The following is a 19,922-nucleotide window of genomic DNA, read 5'->3' as shown; positions in this document are numbered from 1 at the left end:
ACATAAGATGTGGATTATCTTTATAAACCTAGGTATAAAGAAAGAGACTACAAGGGTTTGGTCTTGATTAAGTAACTTTGCAATGTTCTAGTATGTCACGCATACGCTACTACAGGGTGCAAGAAATATTAGATGGGACAGTGTCTGTTGAAAAAGGTTTACTGTTTCCTATTTTGGTCTGTATGACCTTATTTCCAAATGGAAATGTTGGGAGCAAACATATAGACAGTGTGGTCCTGATCAGATATTTTACTTTCTCTTTAGTTCTCCACATTTTTCTCCACATTTTGACCAAATACATCAATTTGTCTCAAGTGACAGTGAAACTCATGACATATTTCTAATGTGTCTGTTTTATATCTGTATGTTGTAAATGTATTTTTTTTATTTTATATTCTAAATATATGTTTATTAGAACATGATTAAGAAAAAAAATTCTCCATTAGATTCCTCATAACAATTTTCAGATCTGGATATTTACTTCTGAAGAATGCGGGATATTCACATGCATTTGGACTGTTGAGTTTTAATGACATTTGCTGTCATACGAGGCGGCCTTTATTTTCACTCTGCTTCTTCGGTCGTTACTAAACAGTTTCTGCTGTTTTTGAAGTTGAACAGCAGGTGGAGCTCCAGAATCAAGTCACAGAGTATGTTTTTTCTTTCTGTAAACTTAGCCACAGTAATTTTGTTTCTGTCAGCTTTCACGCAGTCTTTTCCCTGGAAACTTGATCCTACTTCAAAAGTGTAAAGTCTCCCATTGATGGTAACAGGATAGTTTAATTTTTCTTTTTTCTTTGTCTTTTTAATTTTTTTTAAAATTATGTTAAGTAGCATCTCTGTCTTTAAACCCACACTTATGATATAATGGTTTTGTAGCTATACTTTAAGTGGCAGAGAAAATAGATGTCAATATAAATGTACATTTAAGAGAAACTGGAGACAAATGTCTGCAGTTCGTGGTAGTAGTATCTTAAAAGAAGATAGAGTAATTAGGAGAACCTCAAGAATTTTGGCAGGCAGGTAATGAAACAGTGAATGCTAGAACATGCTTCAGCCTCCAACAAGTAAAAAGATGTCTACTATGTATATTATAAAAATAATACTGTTGAATTTTAGTGCAGGCAAGTACCATAGTATTAATTAAATCCCATTACCTTCTCAGTAAGTGCAGCTGCAGTTATAAATAATTCTCAAGGCCCAGGTCTTGCAAAGATGTAGTAGTGTTACTGACTTCTTCTGGGTCATAAAAAAACACAAAACCCAAAGCAAACCAAAAAAAACCCCAAAACCCAATGCTGGAAGACACCTTTTAAAGTCGAGTATTTGCCTTGAAGGTGGGATTGACTATACTTAAGCCACTTCTGATGGAGGCAACAGAACTGTTCTTGAGAACTGTCAGTGGTGAGCTTAGTGTATGTGGTATTGACTCCTGTTTCTCTAACCTTTAGTTCTTGCCGGGCTGGGCTGACTTCGCTGGCTATAATTCATTGTTGGGATTTTTGCCAAAATGTCACAGATTTTATTCAGCTTGCAACTGGGATGTGCTTGCAAAGTATTGCACTCTGTTCTGGTCTGTCTCTTTGGGACTGCATAAATTCAGACTGGCCTTGGGGATGAACAAATTAATGCCAAAATAAGCCAGTTTCCTGCTGTGTAGGAAAGAGAAGCCACCACAGCAACTGCAAGCATTTTGGATCTTGGGGTGACCAGCTAAGTAGAAATTAGAAATAACTCCTCTCCTTTCTTGTTGGGGCAGTACATAGGCTGCTGGCTTCAGGGGGGTGGGCAGCACTTTTGTTTTTTCAGAGGGGTAAATTCAATACCAAGCTACCTAAACATGACTGGATGTTTCTCAAGTTGCTAAAAGCTGCAACTAATGTTGAGGCTTACAAGTTATTTGTAAACAAACTTTTTTATGGCTGCTTTTTGTTGAATTATTTTTAGTTTTATGGAAGTGTTATCTGTTGGGAATACCACATGGAAAAATGGCCCAGACCCTTCGTGGAATATGTGAGCAAACTGTCACTCTGTTCAAATTGAAAGCTGAAGTGGAAAAATAATGCAAAATTTAAAAAGAACCAGGAAATCTTTCAACGAAAGCTCATAGAGAAGGAAAAGTTTCTTTAACTATCTTTTATAAGCAAGGGAAGGCATGCCTTCTATGAAATCAACTAATGTAGGTGCAAGAAGTCCCTTTAACTTACCAATCACTGAGTTAGTGGACTAAGCTTTTGGAGGAAAACCTGAAAGTTACTGAAAAGGCTTGCTGTGAAGCAGAATTCAAGTTTCAACAATTACTTATTTATTCAAAACATTGTGGAAGGACAAAGAAATTATTGTTGATTTGAAAACAAAGTCAAATCTAAAAGTTGTGTACAGTGTTGATACCAAACCAATATTCCAAATTACCCCCTGACCTCCTCCAAAATATTCTATGAAGTACAATTAACAGAAAGAAAAAAGGAATGTGAGATACAGGTGCTAGTTTATGGTTGATGAGAGTACAAAGGATTTCTATTATTATTACTTTTTTTAAGAAATCCAGTCTTCTGTAAATCATGGTTTAGAGGCTCCCTTCAGGTAAAGAATTAAATTTCATATTCTGACATGTAATGAAAATTGGAAGGGGTTTTCCTTGTCTTCATCTCTTTAGGTTAACCTGAGGGGTTCATCTCACTTTTATCTTCCACTAACAAGATTTTTTCAAGTTTTTTTGAAAGTTTTGACAGAATCTGTTTTGTTAGAGATAGTTAACTTAATGTTACATACTTTTGTGGATGTCAACAGATAATAATTTTTATTTAAAAAGTCAGGATATATCAGGGACTATGTTTAATAGCCATTGATAAGAATTCTTGCCAAGCAGCTAATTTGCAATTGTTAAGTCTGAATGTTCCTGTTCTGAAGAACAGTGATCCTTACTCAAATATCCCTAATGTCCAAGTTTATAAAAACCATTCTTAATAGAATAGATGAAAGTCATGCTGTACAAAACAGGCTTGGTTTCCTTCCAAATATACAGCTTAAATGAAAGTGATTTTGGAAGTCTGCATTTTATTTAGACTCAGTGAAGTCATAGAAGCTTAGAAATAATTATTTATAATCACATACTACATCTTTGTTCTTCACAGGCACACAGCCTTTTTATTTGAAGCCTGCTGTTCTTGCGGAATAACCAACCCTCATTGTGTCAGTTAACTTCTTTTTAAAATTGGTTTTTAAATCTGTTTGGCTACATTACTTCTTTTAAAAATATTGCTGGGCTGCATACTGTAAAGTAAGGTGTCTGAATTTTTAAACGTAGTTTATCCTTAAATATAAGGCAGGAATGTACATCAAAGAAGCTGCTGTTTTCTTCGATATTTCTACTTCCTTTAGGAGGGTAGTGAGATTTCTCTTTGTGAAGTTTCTGAGCTCACATTCTGACATAGAGTGCATAAGGAAATTTTCATTCTTTCCTGGGCTTTTTTATAAATACAAATGCTTTGGTGTTTAAAATCAGATGTTCAGAGTGAATTAAGTTATTGTAATATGTTTTAAGACAAAATGAAAGCAGAAAAAATTTCTTTTGTTCATGTTTGTGTTTCTCAGCCTTTCACAGTTTTGGACATTTAAGCATATGAGTTATGCATTTCTACAGGAGCAACAAAATAATTTAAGGTTCATTGTTACAATAGAAGGGACTAGTTTTAATTCTTGATGTTTTTTTTTTTTTTTTTAAGTCGAAGTAGCTAACTGAAAGGTTGGCACAGAGAAAACTATTATTTTCCACTATAAATGAGTTCGTGTGTATACTTGTTGCTGCTGTTTTTCATTTGTTGAGAATGAGATTTATATAAAAAAAATAAGTTGCCAGTATATAAATGTAATATGATATTTCCTATATCTAAATTAAAAGCAATCTTCTTTTTGTTTACTGTCTAGTCGTGTAAAAATGCCTTAGTGATTTCAGGAAGTCATCTTTTAGATTAATAATTGTGTTTTCTGGTGTGTATGTCTGTAATGGATAGACATTTCAATATTTCCTTTTCCTGATCTTCCAGAAGTGCATTCAGATCCTGGAAATTTCATGTAAGAGTTTAAGAAAATTTATGTGCTCAAGTTCAAGTGTAGTTGGGAAGACTTTTTGTAGCACTGCAAGTATGAAAAATCAATCCATACCTGTTTTTTTTTGACCTCAGGTACCCTAGAAGAAAGGTTCTATGGTAAGAAATCCTTTTCGCTGGAGTATGCAGTTCTCTGCAAAGTTCTGTCATGATTCATCAGATCACCATTCTTCCATCATCTTTGCCTGTATTTTCAAATGCGTCTTCTCATAGAAAAAGCTGTGCAGTTTGTCCTCTTAGGATTCAGGTATACAACATGCAGTTCAGTCAGGGAATCTTAAGTTCCAGAGAGGAGCAAGAGCTCATAGCTGAGCTCAAGACTTCCGTTAGTTAGCTCTGGTTGGTACTTTACTAAGCCTGAGAGTGGCATTGTATTTGTGTCTGCCTTCCCCTGGTGACATAGGCATCCTGGGTGCCTGTTTGAAGCAACCTGAGTCACCTTGCTGGGACGCAGAACTCACATTTTAAGTGAAAGGGTGTCCAGACAGGCTGTTTGATTCTTGTCCTGGCTTGCTTATCTGAGCTGAATCCTCCTTCTTCCTTAGCAAGTGCTGTAACCATGTTTCCATGTATTTGCTGACTTTGGAGACAGCAGTACAATGTTCTACTAGTGATGTTCGTATGCCATGTGCATCATCCTCCCCATTGAATTCTGCCTGTCTGCTCAGCTGGTGCAGCAAGCAAGCTGCAAAATTACAGCATACAAGAAAACCTTTCTTCAGGCACATCTCTGCAGTTGTCACCAAATGCTGATCTTAGCTGTCTGTCTCCAGAAATTAACCTTTCTTGCTAGTAGCAGTAAACCTTTGTGGAAATTTTATGGGTAGCAGAATGCCTGTTAGTGTGTTTCAGTATGGGTCATAATAACTTCCTTTCTGATTTCTTTTCCCAAAAATACTTGAATGCTTTTCCTGTTGGAGATAAAAACTATAACATGACTGAATAAATGTAGAGGCAGCTTGCCAAAGAGTGACCAGAAAGAGTGTGCTCATATTAAAGCAGCTACTAGTTACACTTTTATTTGAATTTTTTATTGTTTGTTTTAAATAGAAAGAACAAAGCTAGACAACTAGCCAAGCCCACAGTTGATAACAGCTTGAAAATCAGGCGCTGCTACTTCAGCATGTGGTATAATAAAAATACTTGTCTGCACAGTGGGGTCATCAACAGTTATTAACATGTAGATTATGAAGATTGCTTTGCTCTGACCAGTGAGCGGTTCAGGGGCAGGCTAAGCTGTAATACTTTGGAAACTCTGCTCCTTTTTATATAGAGTCAGTCACTATCAGTTAATTCATTAACTAAAGTTTTTGTCCTTCTCTATCAATGGAATGAATGTGCAGTGGAATGCCTTGTTTTGGTAGGGTTTTGTTGGAAGGCTTTTGTGTGCATTTTCAAATGCGCTTGGTTTCACATGTGAAAAAAAATGATCAAAGAAACACCGTACACCTGGGATGGAAGATGGTGAACTTTAAGTTTCCCCTTTAGCTTCAGGAGAAATTAATTTTACAGGCTTGGATCAGCCCTCAAAAAGGCTCTGCATCCTACACAGACAAGCTCTGTCTTTCTTACAGGGCAGTTTAAAGTGTGGAAGGAGTGTATTGGTAGAAGTCTTCATCTTGGAGTTTTATGCTGTCTTTGAGAATCTGACCCAGGTCAGAGTATTTTGGAGATAGAACCCGAGACCCTTGAACAGTGTTAGAAATTTCATTCAAAGGGCAGAGGGAAGAGAAGTTTGACTGGCTGGCACAGTCACAGTCTGCATTGTTGCCAAGAACTTGTGCTACGGTGTTTTAGATTAGCATGAATTTGAACACTGAAATAGCATGCCTGGGAAATATTGTGTTCTTGCAGTTTCACCAAGGTGATGAAGCTGTGAATAACTGAGGTTGGGGAATCATTTGCTAGCAAACAGATGCTTTTTTCTTGTCATCTGGAAGCAATGAAGTTGCTAATGGTGCTACTGTTTGAGTGCCTGGCCTGGATTCAAGCAAGAATCTTCAAGGAGGGAGCATGTAGTTTGTCTGTAAACTCTTCCAAATACTTTTGCACCCACACCCTCCAGCCAGATTTCAGTTTTACAGATCTAGTAGAGATTGTAGGATTTGTTGTTCAGCTCATTGAGTATTCTTTTTTTTTGGGAAAGATTCAAGTGTTTTAAATGGATTTCTTCCCTTTTCCCCATTGTCCTCTGATCTTGTCTAGTGTTAACACCTTATATTCTGCAGTGAACAGCTTTAAATCTTGAAGGTGAGGGCTCAGAAGAGAGTCAGTCATATGCTTGCTCTTGCAACTGAAAGGCAAGATCATCTATTAATAATAACCAAAGCTCCATTCTTGGAATTTTGGGACATTAGTTTCAGGTAGCTGAGGTTTTGGCTAATTTCTATTCCTAAATAAGACCAAAGAGAAAGTTTTTCTGGAATCAGTGCAAGTTTGAGGGTAGGCGTTCTTCGGTGATAGTTGGTCTTAGTTGATTTGTGAAAAGAGAGTTCATGTATGAGGTAGGACCAAATTCAAAACTTGTTAGTTAAGTCTGTGTTGTGTCTGGAATGATTACTGCATAGTGGGTATAAACTGGTATTAGAAAAAGATATTTTTTTTTTTAAGAGGTACCCTCCACTTCCTGGAGCAGTAGCTCTTTTTCAGTACCTGATGCTCATTTTGAAGTGTGTTACTATTATCATCTGATTGTGAAAATTGCTTTATAAGACCATATTCTAACCACTTTCTCCTATGATATTGCAGCGGCTAACAAACAAACAGTGGATGCCAGATAACAAGGTATAATTATCACCACTGATTGCAGTCAGGATTGTCCAAAAGTAATTTAAATCATTCTTGTGTCATAGGACTTGAGAATATTTCAGTATCTTAGTCTTCGATCTTTGTTTGTATACTGATGTAGCAGAAATTGAGAAGTTAGTGAGATCAGAACAAGAAATATTTTTTTTTTTTTTTGTGTTCTGTATGGAAACGTTATTTTTCAAAACTTTTGCAATTTTCCATTGGCAAGAGGAATATTCACACACATCTTTCATAAAATGTGGGAGAGGTTTGATCCTGACAATGTTCTACCAGCAGTGACTGACATTAGCTTTGTGTGTAGTTACTATTAAAGTGGTTGTTTAATCAGGACCTCATTGTATTTAAAATGTCAAGATTGTGACATCTTCAAACATTAGCCAGGGTAGAGGACTAGTTACCCTGGGGAGTCTGCCTTAAGCCAGTATAGCCTGTAATTGCTATTTTCATGTGTGGGTGAGTAAGTATCATGTTTTTCCAAAAGACATAACTATTACAGACTGATATCCCCTCCCCAGCTTTGGATAGTGGCAGTGTATTACAAAATACCTATCAGAAGGCCTTCTCCCAATCCTCTTCATCATGGGGTAAGTTCATGGGGACAATGCACATGCTCAAGGAGTGCTGAGAACGAGGAAGAAATAGGCACTTATCTTCTCCCTGTAATGTATTAATGTCAGCTCTTCTATCCATGAAGAAATACCACTGCTTACTCCTGCTGGTAGGTGTCTGCATTTTTGACAGAAACAAAATGAAACCTGAAGTAGTTACAGAGCTTTTCCCCTCCGTCCCTCAGCAAACATGTTAATCCAGTATTTCAACTGAGTGTGGTAATCCTTTGGGTTTAGCGGGACACCTTGTCCTCTGATGAAGCTGGAATCTATCTCGTACTGCATCTGTGTGGTCTTACTCCTGGGCTCCATATGATGTCTTCACAGAATCACAGATTAGGTGAGGTTGGAAGAGACCTCTGGAGGTCATCTCGTTCAACCCCACTGCTCAAGCAGGGCCACCTAGAGTCAGTTGCCCAGGACCATGTCCCAGGTGGCTTTTGAGATGGAGACTCCACAACCTCTCTGGGCAACCTGGGCCAGTGCTCGGTCACTGTCACGGGGAAAAAGTGTTTCCTGCTGTTCAGAGGGAACCTCTTGTGTTTCAGTTTGTGCCCATTGCCTCTGGTCCTGTCACTGGGCACCACTGAGAAGAGCCTGGCTCCATCTGCTTTGCACCCTCCCTTCAGGTGTTAATACTCAAGATCTCCCTGAGCTTTCTCTTCTCTAGGCTGAACAGTCCCAGCTCTCTCAGCCCTTCCTGGTAGAAGAGATGCTCCAGTCTCTTCATCATTTTTGTGGCCCTTTGTTGGATTCTCTGCAGTATGTCCATCCATGTCTCTCTTGTACCAAGGAGCCCAGCACTGGACACGGCATTCCAGGTGTGTCCTCAGCAGCTCTGCATGGAGGGGAAGGATCACCTCCCTCAGCCTGCTGGCGATCCTTTGCCTGATGCAGCCCAGGATGCCGTTCTCCTCCTTTGCAGCAGGGCCCCACTGCTGGCTCATGTTCAACGTGGTGTCCACCGGGACCCCCTGGTCCTTTTCATGCGAACTGCTTTCTTGCTGGGTGGACCCCAACATAAGTTGGTGCCTGGGGTTGTTCCTCCCCAGGTGCAGGATGTTGTACTTCCCCTTGGTGAACTTCATGAGGTTCCTGTCCCATTTCTCTAGCTTGTCCCTCTGGATGGCAGCATGACTCCCTGGCCTACCAGCCACTCCTACCAGTTTAGTGTCATCAGCAAACATGTGGAGGGTATGCTCTGACCCATCATCCAGGTCATTAATGAAGATGTTAAACAGGACTGGACCTGGTATTGACCCCTGGACTACACCACTAGTTTTTGGCCTCCAACTAGACACTGTGGCACTGATCACTTCCCTCTGGGCCTGGCCGTTCAGCCAGTTTGAGGTCTGCCTCCCTGTCTGCTCATCCAGCCTGTACACCAACAGTTTCTCTGTGAGTATCTTATGGGAGACAGTGTCAGAGGCCTGAAGTCCAGGTAAACTATGTGCACTGCTCCCCCCTTGTCTACCAGACCGCTTGTTTCGTCATAGATTATTGGTTGGTCAGGCATGACTTGCCCTTGGTGAATCCATGCTGACTGTTCCTGATGACTTTTTTTGTCTCTCGTGTTCATGGAAATGTTTTCCAGGATTAGGTGGTCCATCAGAAAAAATTTCTGCTCTTCAGAAAATTTTGAGCAGTCTGGTCACTTCTTTTGATTTTTCATGCTTCCTGTGTACATGTGACTTAATTTTATTAGATGTTTTCAGGGGTGGTGTTCTTGACTTTCTTACCATTTTCATATTCTCTTTTCCTGCAGCTGAATTTACTGGTAGGAGTTGCATATTTTAATTTCCTCCAACTGTGAAAATCTGATGGTTTACGGTGACTCTGAGCTGTTGGTGGAGTTAAATTTTGATTTACTGACGTGTGTGTTTGTAGTATTGTATCATATGGGTTCTTTCTTGAAATATCTTGTACAATCAGCTCTGTTTTCCTAGTTGACAGGGAGAAAACAGCAGGGAAACCCTGGGTGATATTGGATGTCTGGGGCGAGGAGGATGTGCAGGTACTAGATGGGTTTTGCACATGGTCAGCATAGCTTTGGCAGGGCTGGTTGAAATGAGTTGAAACAAAAAGCTCTGCAGAGAGCCCTCATGCAGCCTCCATATGAAACCACTTAACTGTGTCTGTATTTCTTCCCTGGTTCTGAGATGATGATGTAGGTGGGCTTTGTCCTGCACCTGGATTAATAAACCTTTCTGGAACCTAAACCAGGGTATGGTAAATTTGCGTGGCTCTACAGAAACCAGAGTGGGACAAGCAGGATTGTGACAGAGCCAGAACTAATAAATGTGGCTTATCAGGACTGGGTCTGAGGAAATCTGGCTCTAAGTTACTACTCAAGTGTAAATTTGTCATTTTTTTAATGTAATTTTTTAGCTATACAAAATGATTATCATTACCGGCTATTTCTTTTCTAACTTATTTTGAAATAAATGTTGTAAATTTTCAAAATAAGGGTAATCATGTTTCCCAGCTTGGAGGGGTATATGTGGAGAAATACTGTGTCACATTATAGTAAACTTCTATTGAGACAGTACATTTATAGTGAACTTTTCATTTACCATTAGTCCTTAGGTAAAGAAGCAGTTGTTTAAATAACAATGGGAAACTCAGCTTAGTATTCATAGTAGCATGTAGGATGATGGTATAAGATTTCAAAGTGATGTGACAAAAACCCCAGTCCTAAGCTATTACAGAGGTTGTTATGACTCACTGCTAAAAGATGTTATATTTCCTTTCAATAAAAGGATCATTTGAACAGGTTTTGTAGCCTGTATGCAGGGAAAGCTTCAGAGCAGAATCAGGAGGACTGAAGCACTTAGTGGTGAGTTTAAGTTTTCACAGTAGCAGCCAGAGCAGAAGGTGATCACAGGGTGTGATACTGTAAAAGTCTGGAGACATCTGAGTAAAAGTGCTACTGTTGAAGGAGCTGCAGCTCTTAGGAATTACTGACTTTAAAATCTCAGGATATTCAACACATCCACTGTAATTCTGTACTTTTGGGGGGTTCTGGGTGTAAAGCAGTGCCCTTTTTACTCCAGATTTCTGTGGCTTATTATATGGAAATTAACTCATATCTTCTGCTTGCTTTTAGAGACTTGCTTCCAGTCTTTTTATCTAACTTGATCTAAAGTGATTTGTGTCATGCTTATTTTTTTTCTTTTGGTGTAAAGACTCTTTTTGAGTAAGAAGGAAAATGTGTATTGCAGAATGCAGAGTGTATATTTAAGTGTTGGTACGTGTCTTGAAGAAATTGTGTCAGTATGGTAGAGGCAAAATCTGCATTGTTTTCTATGTTCTAGTATAATTAAAAGTAGAATGGAATACACCGGCTTTAGCTTCTTGCATGTGTAGTGTGAAAATAAGCAAACTCCTGTAATTTAGCATACCTGTATTTTTCACAAATGTTGCAATGGTAGTTGCAAAACACTGCTAGATTATGTGATAAAGGTAATATAAAGGGTACTAGAAAAATAAAACAAAATACAAGAATGAGTGCCATGGCTGAGAGAAGTAACCCCATCCTGCTGTGCATCACAGTGCAGTGAAGCTGGATAGTGAGTTATAGCTGCAGTTTTAAGCATATTGGCAAATGCAGTATCCCCAGTGGACTTCATGTTTAGGTGTGTGTGAGTGGGAAGGAAGGAAGGGTAGTAGCTAAGTGGACAGGGGCTAGTGACTCTCACAGCTGATTTCTAACTAAGCCTTTTGATCATAGGCCTCAAGATGGCATGGTTCTCATCTTTGGTGTTTAGCTATTGTAGTCTAGCTGATGTGTGTTTAAATTTCAGTGACACTATTTACCACGTCGTTAAGAAGCAAAAGCACGTAGGATATGAAAGAAGATAAAGGGAGGGACTGTGATTCTCTAAACAGTCTACTGTGAGACCCTGGGAAATGGTATTAATAACGCTTGGACTTTGTATGTGAAATGACGGAGCAAGAACACTTTGCCATTTGGGATGCACACACAACTACAAGCAGATTCCAGTTCTGATTTTGCTGTTGTCTGCAAAGAGTTGTGCGGCCCTGAGCAGCTTGTGGAAGGTGTGAGTTTGCAAAGCATTTGTTTGCTTGGTATACTTGTAGTTTGTTTATTTTTTAGGGTCAGAGGCTTAGGAAGTTTGAGCTCAAGTATAGACTGCATACATCTCTGAACTACTGTTATCATAGCTTTTTGTTCATTCTCAGTGTATGTGTGTGCATGCAGATGCATGGTGTCTTTCCTCCCCAGGTGTGTCTTCTGTGCTACAGTGTCTTGAGCATACTTAGTTGTTTGATGTTAGGCTCAGGAAACTTGGCCATCTTTGGAATCCACATCACATCGTAAAATCTTCAAGTGGCTGTAAGATACTTTCTTCAGGTCAGAGGCTCCCCAGAGCTTGAGGTGATTCATGCATAGGGTGTGACTGTGTCGCCTTGGTGTTCCTATTGCTCCAGTGAAAGACAAGGCTGCAGAGTCAGCAGTGCTTACTGGTTGGTTTCCTGCCCTAGCTGAAGATTTGGCTTACACCACAGCCAAAGTCAGCCCCATTTTCTGATCAGTCACGTGGCGCAGCCTTGGTGTAGGAATGGCACCTGAGTGCCGGTGGCCTCTTGTAGATCAAAAGCCACAGCCTGCCCACTCATGGTGTTGCCATGGTCCGTTTGAGCTACGTGTTTACCGCTTATCTGAAAATGATAGTCAACATCTGCTGAAGTTGATACCCAAACTTAAATATAAGAAATACTGAGTTACTGTGAAGTATTATGCCACAACTAGTCTGTGACTTGGTTTCACTGTTTGAAAAATAAAGCCATGCTTGATAAGAGCCTTGAGGCTTATCTGCTGTACTTTGTCACATCCTATGACTTGAAGGTGCAGGCTGCAGTTTGTGTAGCTCAGCTAACTCACTGGTTTGGGGTTCTTGTGTTTCCTTAGGTACAACATCGATCCTGGCTTGTACTGTCCATTTTTCTCTCTTGGGGCGTGCATGGAGGGTTTAAACTCTTTGTTCAGTCAGCTCCTAGGAATCTCCCTTTATGCTGAACAGACACAGAGAGGAGAGGTTTGGTCTGAAGATGTTCGAAAGTTGGTAAGTATTCTTGTTCCCAACATCTGAAATGACAAAGGGAAGTTAGATGAGATGATGTGTTCCTCTGAGCCATGAATCAGATTTTGGTTTTAAATTACTTGGGTACCTGTCAAAAGCACAGACTAGTTGTCTAATTTTAGTTGAAGTTAGACCTCAAGGGCTTTACGCTCCAAGTGCATTTTGTATGCTTCTTATTTTATGGCCTTTATAATATGTCCCTGTGTGGAAGGGTGCCTGAATCAGAAGCATTTTCTCTTTTTGGAGATTACTGTTGTACCTTTCAAGCCATTCTTCCGAGTGAGCCTTGCTGGTTTTTTTTTCGTTTCCAGTTTGTAGATGACTGTGGAGGACTGGAGTGCTGTAGGTGTGTGTTCTAGCAGTCATGTGTCTTTGCCTCATTTTTTTTTTTCATTCTGTATGTCATCTTTACTTTGAGATTTTTTTTTATGTCTTTATTTTTCTGCCCTCTTTTTAGGGGAGGGTGGAAATAAAAACTTAGGCAATAATTTACACATCAGGCTCCCAGGTTCCTCTGTTGTCTTCCTTCCATGTATTCACTGCCAGATCTTCTACACTGCTCTTGCACCTCCAGCCTCCAGCAAGAGCTGCTGTTCTTCCTATCCTGTGGGTCAATTTCTAATTACTCCTTACTCTTTCTATTTTTATTTTCATGGTAAATCACTGTTGACTTCTCATAAGTAATTTAGGGGCTACAGACAGTGTTCCTTCTAATACTAATCTGTGACTAAATAGTTTTGAGTGAAATGCAGAAATGGATGTAATTTGAGGGACATGTTGTGAATCTGGCGTATATTTTTTGCAAACAAAAATTGCTAGCAGACTTTACATGAATTATTCCCAGTTTATTTGTCATTTATTAATTATAAATCTTTCAATAAGAATACTACATATATTAGTATTGTATATATGTACACACTTCAATTTACACATCTTTTTGGTGATTTCACTGTGGAAATTATATATTTTTTCAGGCTGTTGTTCATGAAACTGAAGGTTTGCTAGGATACATCTATTGTGACTTCTTTCAGCGACCTGATAAACCACATCAGGTAACATTTGTGGTTCCAGCATGGTTTTATTTGAGTAATGACTGTAGCATTAGGACTATTTGCATTCAATGCAAGTTTAGTAAAAGTTACCTCAATTTAAAATAAGTAAATTGTAAACAGGGGAAGCCTGTAACTTCAAGTGTTGGTTTAAGTAAAATATTTTTGTAAGTAACCTTTCATTTAAAAAACGTTACCCGATAGGCTGAACTCAGACTCTTTGTTGTACAGAACAACATGAAATGTCGTAGAACTCTGTTTAAAAACACCTATTTTCTGGCCTATTATTTGCAAGTAAAAATGATCTGAAATTTTAATACTCTCTAAAGGTGAAAGCTCACTAATAACAACTAATTTTTATTCAAAATCCTACTTAAAACTGAAGACAGTTCCAACTGTTGTGGCTCACTCACTCATGCTGCCTAGTGCCAGTGTATTACGTATAGAATGCAGAACAATGGACACTTCACTCTGTAGCAGCATCTGCAAATTACCACTGTTAGTGAGGTGGTAATTGGACTTCAAATGTATATTATTTTAGTATATTACTCTGTTTTGCTAATGTTTCACGGTATACTAGGAGTGCTATGGTATATTTTATAAAGAAGCTACTGCTGAAGAATGAGGACAGAACATAGTCTAAAAATTATAGATTTGACACATCAGTGTAAATTTCTTTGAGCCAGTGATATTTTTTAGAAAAATTGAGAGGTTCTGACAATTCTAAACCAGAAGGAATTATTTTCTGAAAGCAACACAGTGTTTTCTTCATGGAATAAGGTAGTTTCCTCATGAATATGGAGCAAAAAATAAAGATGGAGAAACAGCATGCTGCTATTGAACAACGCTTAATGTTCGTTGAATTCTACTTATGTAACAGTATATGATTGATTTAATATTTTAATGACTTCATCATTATGTTAATATCATAGGTATAATGAGATTGGCTGTCCGTATCTTTGCTTTTGTCTTGAAAAGGATTGTCACTTTACAGTTCGTGGAGGCAGGCTAAGGGAAAATGGAGAGTACCAGCTGCCTGTAGTTGTTCTTATGCTTAGCCTGCCCCATTCAACAAGGGATGCACCAACACTACTAAGTCCTGGGATGATGGAGAATCTCTTCCATGAAATGGGACATGCTATGCATTCTATGCTGGGGAGAACTCGGTACCAACATGTCACTGGTAAGAAAATTAGAATAGTGATTTTTTTGGTTTAGTTAAATGTTTCATTTCTAGAAGAAGGCAGTAGATTAAAAAAAACCCCAAACAACAAACCCAAAACAATCAAGAAAAAAAAAAGAAGGATGAACCAGAAATTGTTGAGTCATGTTGATACTTCTGCATCTTTGATAACCTGAAAATAGAATATCAGATCCTCTGATATTATCTGAAACCCAACAAAGGACATCCTAGTAAGAATTAGGTATTTGTATCTCTTGTTTCTGTACTACTGATCTTTGTTCTAGTAGTGGTATCCACTTTTGCAAGTTCACGTTATGTGGAGTTTATAATAATGGAATAGTTGGAGGATTGAAAATAAATTGAGATAAACTTGTACCTAGTGTAAAAGCACAATGAATCCTGGGTTGGAAATTATTTAGGAAATTGAATTAAGGAAAATTAATAAATTAGTTTTTGCAAAGGGCATACACTTGCAATATGGAAAATCTGTAAAGCCAGGTCTTTTCTAGTTGATTCTGATTAAAGCCAGGTTGATAAATTAAAAACATACTATATTTGCAAACATGATTAACTGGTAGGCCTTTTTATCCTGTGTAAATGGACATGAATGAATATGCAGTCCCAGCTCAGTGTATACATAGAAAAAGAATATTGCCTTTTTTCATTTAGTCTCTCTTCTTAAGCAGTAGCAAAGAGTGTATTAGCTGACAGCTCACAGGCTTCTTGTCGTCTTGTGGCAAATGCATCAAAGGCATGTTCTGGCTAAAGCTGCTTGGCACGCTACTTTTCGTACCTGCAGACAGCTTGGTATATCCTCTTCTATAATAGTGTGCTGGAAATCCCATTTGCAGTAGACATTTACTTATTAAAACAAAGACCCCACAACCAAACAGATGAAATTGTAGCTCCTTTGTCTGAAGGATTTTGTTATTATTATTTTATGTTTTACTATTTTTATATTATGCTCATGATACAAAGGGGAGTCCATGGTAGTGTTGTTATCGACAGATACTTTGCACCCAGTGACAAAATACTCTTTCTTAAATCTTCCACTTAAAATAGACTGAGCTGTTTGTAATTATGTCACTACCGGACATTGTTAAAACAAATAAACACTGTATATGCTCTTTCAGTATGAGCTCTATATACTCCTTGGGACAGCTAAGTGCTCTCTGCGACCCCTTCCACTCATGTGGCCTTGCTCATCTTGACCTCTAGGAGTACTTACATGCCCAAAGTATCTGCCTTGGTGGGCTTCTCCTCTTGTAGTGAATCACACATATCTGCATGTCAAAGTCTTGAAGAGGCAGGAAATGGCTAATTTTGAGGCTCAGACTTTTCATGAGACCCTTTGTATGGTTTAAGCCTTGCCTTAGCTCCAGGCAGTCCTTCATCCCAGGAGATTTCACTCCAGATCTCGAATTGCAAAAGCAGCTCTGAGGTCAGTCCTGTTGTTTCTGCAGAGAATCTTCTTTTTTTAGGGTTTGGAATAGATGGGTTGTCCCAGGGATGTCTTGTAGAGGCCATCTGCCCTCCTGAGACACTAGGGTGGCTAAGTGTGGAGACAAGATGACTTCAGGGTATTGTTAGAGAAAAAAAATTGTCATTCTAGTTGAGATGCACTGAGTATTTGACATCTTTCCTACTCTCCCCTGCCTCCCTTTTCTGATAACATTCCCAAAGATTCAGGAACCCATTCTGCTGCTAATGACCCCGAAACTTGAATAATAATATATGGTTTTGACTTCAGATGTGCTTCTTTTTAAGTTAATCTATCATTTTACTATATGCGTTTATTGATTGTTCAATGCCTTTGTGTGTGTATAAGATCTTTTAAAACCTAGCTTGTAGTCCATTTTAGTTTATCCTGCAGTACAGATTACCTACATTTGTTTTACAGGAGATATCCCAGATAACTACCTAACTTCTTACCTTTCTGACATTCAGATAATGTAATTCTTCAGGAGTCTCTTTAATGGTTATTAAAATAATTCTATCACTTTATTAAGGAGTGTTGAGGAAATATAAGTGGATAGAGGAACATCAGTGTGGTTCTGCAGGCATTTGTCTTGGGACCAGCTTTGGTTTAGGCTTTTTAAAAATTATTTTCAAACAGCAACAAAAAAAGACTTTAGTAATTAAATGTGTTGGCACAAAAGAAGGATCGGGGAATTGTATGAGACCTGAACGACTGGATACTGCAGTGTTAGAAGTAAAATGCAATTCAGAACTGCACAGTGCAGATCATGCACTTAAAAAGTACAAAGAATTTATGCTATCAAATGGATATTTCAATAGTGGTGGAGGATCAGAAGAGTTTTATGTATTAATGCAGAACTATAAATAGCTACTGTATCTGTGAAAGGGCCGAATGTGATTTGAAATTAATCAGAGGTGTATTTAACAGCAGTAAGTATTAGAATGATTACAGAAGGTGCTGGTGAAACCTCATGCAGTGCTTCGACACAGTTTTGTGTCTGGACTGAAGGTGAATTCAAACTGAAGCAGGTGCAGAGAAAGAGCTACAATGGACGATCTTTCAGACTTTGTCTTGCCTTTGGATAATGATGGCTCAGAGAGATATAGTTTCTCTCAATTTAGATCAAAAGCAGTGTGGGTAGTGTTATTTATACTAAAGAGCAGTATTGGTCTGAAAACACTGATTATAAACAGATCAGGAATTCAGACTAAAAATTAGGGAAAGATTGTAAAGATCGAAGTAGCGATTTTAAATAATAGTCTTCAAGAAAGAATAGTAGAAGCAAAAACTGTGCTTGCATTTAAGACTAGTTTTGAATGTTGACATTGTAGCACACAGGAACAGAAGTGAAGACCCAGTGAGTCTGTTATTAAAGCAACAACTTTGTACATCCCTAACTTCAATATAGATGTTAGAAATGTAGCTTTGATTTGGTGATGTGTTACACTTCTTAATAACTTCCATTGTGTAAGGTGCTGATAAAGATTAGAGTGAATAAGGTTTTTGGGAAGATGCTATTTGAAAATACTAACCGCTAAGATATTACCTCATTGCGCTTACTCAGAACATGCCTTTAATCTGCAAGTGTTCCTTGGATAAATGACTTGGTATTATACAATGAGGTTAATATAAAGCATAAAAAAGCTCAGCAAACAGATGGAAGCTGAAAATTGTAACTGTGAATGGGATTAAGGCAGTTCTATTTACATTGTAGTTTGATTTAGGTTTAGGACACTTAAATAGATTTGGTGTTTCATGTAGGGCCAGTTTGGCTGCAGTCTGGTTTAGTTTGAAAAGGGTGTGATCCAGAGCTTTATAAGGTGCCTCACCCAGCTGTTCAAATATTTTGTTTTACTTTGTGATTTATAGTAAAATGTGTAGGATTATAATGAAGCTTTTCTGGCATTATGTACAATAATGCTATGGAAATAAAATGTTGACTTAATAAATGAAAGAACATTAAAGTTCACCAAAAGTCCAAACGGAAAGTTGCAAAACCTTTTGGGGAGAGTTAACCATTTGTGTTAATGAAGATAGCAAATGCTGATATGTACAATTATTCTACCTCTAGGAACCAGATGTCCTACTGATTTTGCTGAAGTTCCCTCAATTCTGATGGAGTACTTTGCAAATGACTATCGAGTGGTTAACCAGTTTGCAAGGCATTATAAAACGGGACAGGTAGGGAAAATTAATCTGTAAGACACTGAAAACAGAAATAAGTGTATTCAGGAAAAGGATCACATTTTCATATGTTATTTGTTAATAAAGTGTAAAGTAGGAATAAAAAATGGATAGAAATTATTTTAATATTATAATTACAATAATTCAGAAAAAATGTTAATATTCTCATTGCAGAAAGATGAATGTAATCTGTAAAAGAATGCCAGACCCTTATATCCAGGTTCCAGGGTTCCAGTTATATATTTAAAACTTTCAACATTTTGATCCTACAAAGGTTACATAGTTTCTACACTACACAAACTCAGTGTAGTAGGTGAACAACTTCTGTGTGATTCAAATTATGCGGAATGTTTTAATTTAATTGCAGGTAAGTAATCACAAAAATAGTGATTCATTATTGAAGTGTCTGAAGTCTGTCTTAAAATAAAGCTCAGATACTAAATCATGGGAATAAATGGAAATTATCTGCAGTGTTTAAAAACTCCCATTTTCACCATAGGGTAGGGTAGTGATTGAAATATTTTGTGATGAAAAGTGTACTGCTTTTTTTAGGATTAGATTAGGCTGAATTAGAATCTGGCAGTCATGAATCTGCATGAAAACTCTGATCCCCTTTTTTACTTGAAAACAAGGAACAAGATGACTTTCAGTGGTCGCTTTAACACATGGCAGCAGAACATGATTTATATTTGTACAGCCATTGCAAAAGTATAAACCAGTAAACAATAATCAAAGATCTTTTTTTCTAGTGCTTTTGACTGAGGCAAGTTTCAGTGTACTCAAATGAAATGGTTGAAGAATAGACTACCCATAATGCAAAAATGAGTAAGCCTCTTAATTTATGTAGTGTTACATTTCATTGAAGCTTTTTATCCAATACTAAGCATTCAGTATGTTTCAGTATTATGGAAGTGGATGAATGTTTGCCTCCATCGAACAGTCCCAAAAATACATTGCTTAACTTCTGTTTTATTAGATACTGTGAGAAATTTGCTCCATAAATCTGGTTTTTGTTTGTCTGTTTGGTTTTTTTACAGGGCAAATCAGCAATCATTTCTGGAGAATTGATTGCACTAGGAAAGTCTTCTTGAAACCTGGGCGTTAAATTGTTTCAGGAGTGTTCATCATTTATATGTTTGAGTCCACATACCAAAATACTGCTTTCTAGTGTTCTTTATAAAGTTCATGTAGTGTTTAAACATAGTGGAGTTAATTTGATTGCATATGAGTTCAGAGAATGAGCTTGACTAAAACATCTGAAAGAGATTTGTGGAACATTATTTATGGCTTTGCATTTTCAAAATGGCTTAACGAATCTAAACCATGTTTAGTTGCAATGCAAAAGCTAAGAACCAGACACTGTGTCCCATTTGGCATTTCCATAAACTTCTCTTTA

At 37.9% G+C, this 19,922-nt stretch overlaps 1 protein-coding gene across 1 annotated transcript in view; it reads left to right on the top strand.

Moving 5' to 3' along the window:
• Positions 1-19,922, top strand: part of LOC119142721 (mitochondrial intermediate peptidase) — an 80,939-nt gene that overhangs the window by 21,603 nt on the left and 39,414 nt on the right. The window contains exons 11-14 of the mRNA XM_037375978.1: positions 12,459-12,612; positions 13,605-13,682; positions 14,658-14,862; positions 18,414-18,523. Coding sequence (XP_037231875.1) covers positions 12,459-12,612; positions 13,605-13,682; positions 14,658-14,862; positions 18,414-18,523 — 547 coding nt within the window. The remainder of the gene's footprint in view (positions 1-12,458; positions 12,613-13,604; positions 13,683-14,657; positions 14,863-18,413; positions 18,524-19,922) is intronic.

The sequence above is a fragment of the Falco rusticolus genome, chromosome 2 (genome assembly GCF_015220075.1).
Source record: "Falco rusticolus isolate bFalRus1 chromosome 2, bFalRus1.pri, whole genome shotgun sequence".
NCBI lineage: Eukaryota > Metazoa > Chordata > Aves > Falconiformes > Falconidae > Falco > Falco rusticolus.
This window is presented reverse-complemented; position numbering and strand designations above follow the sequence as displayed.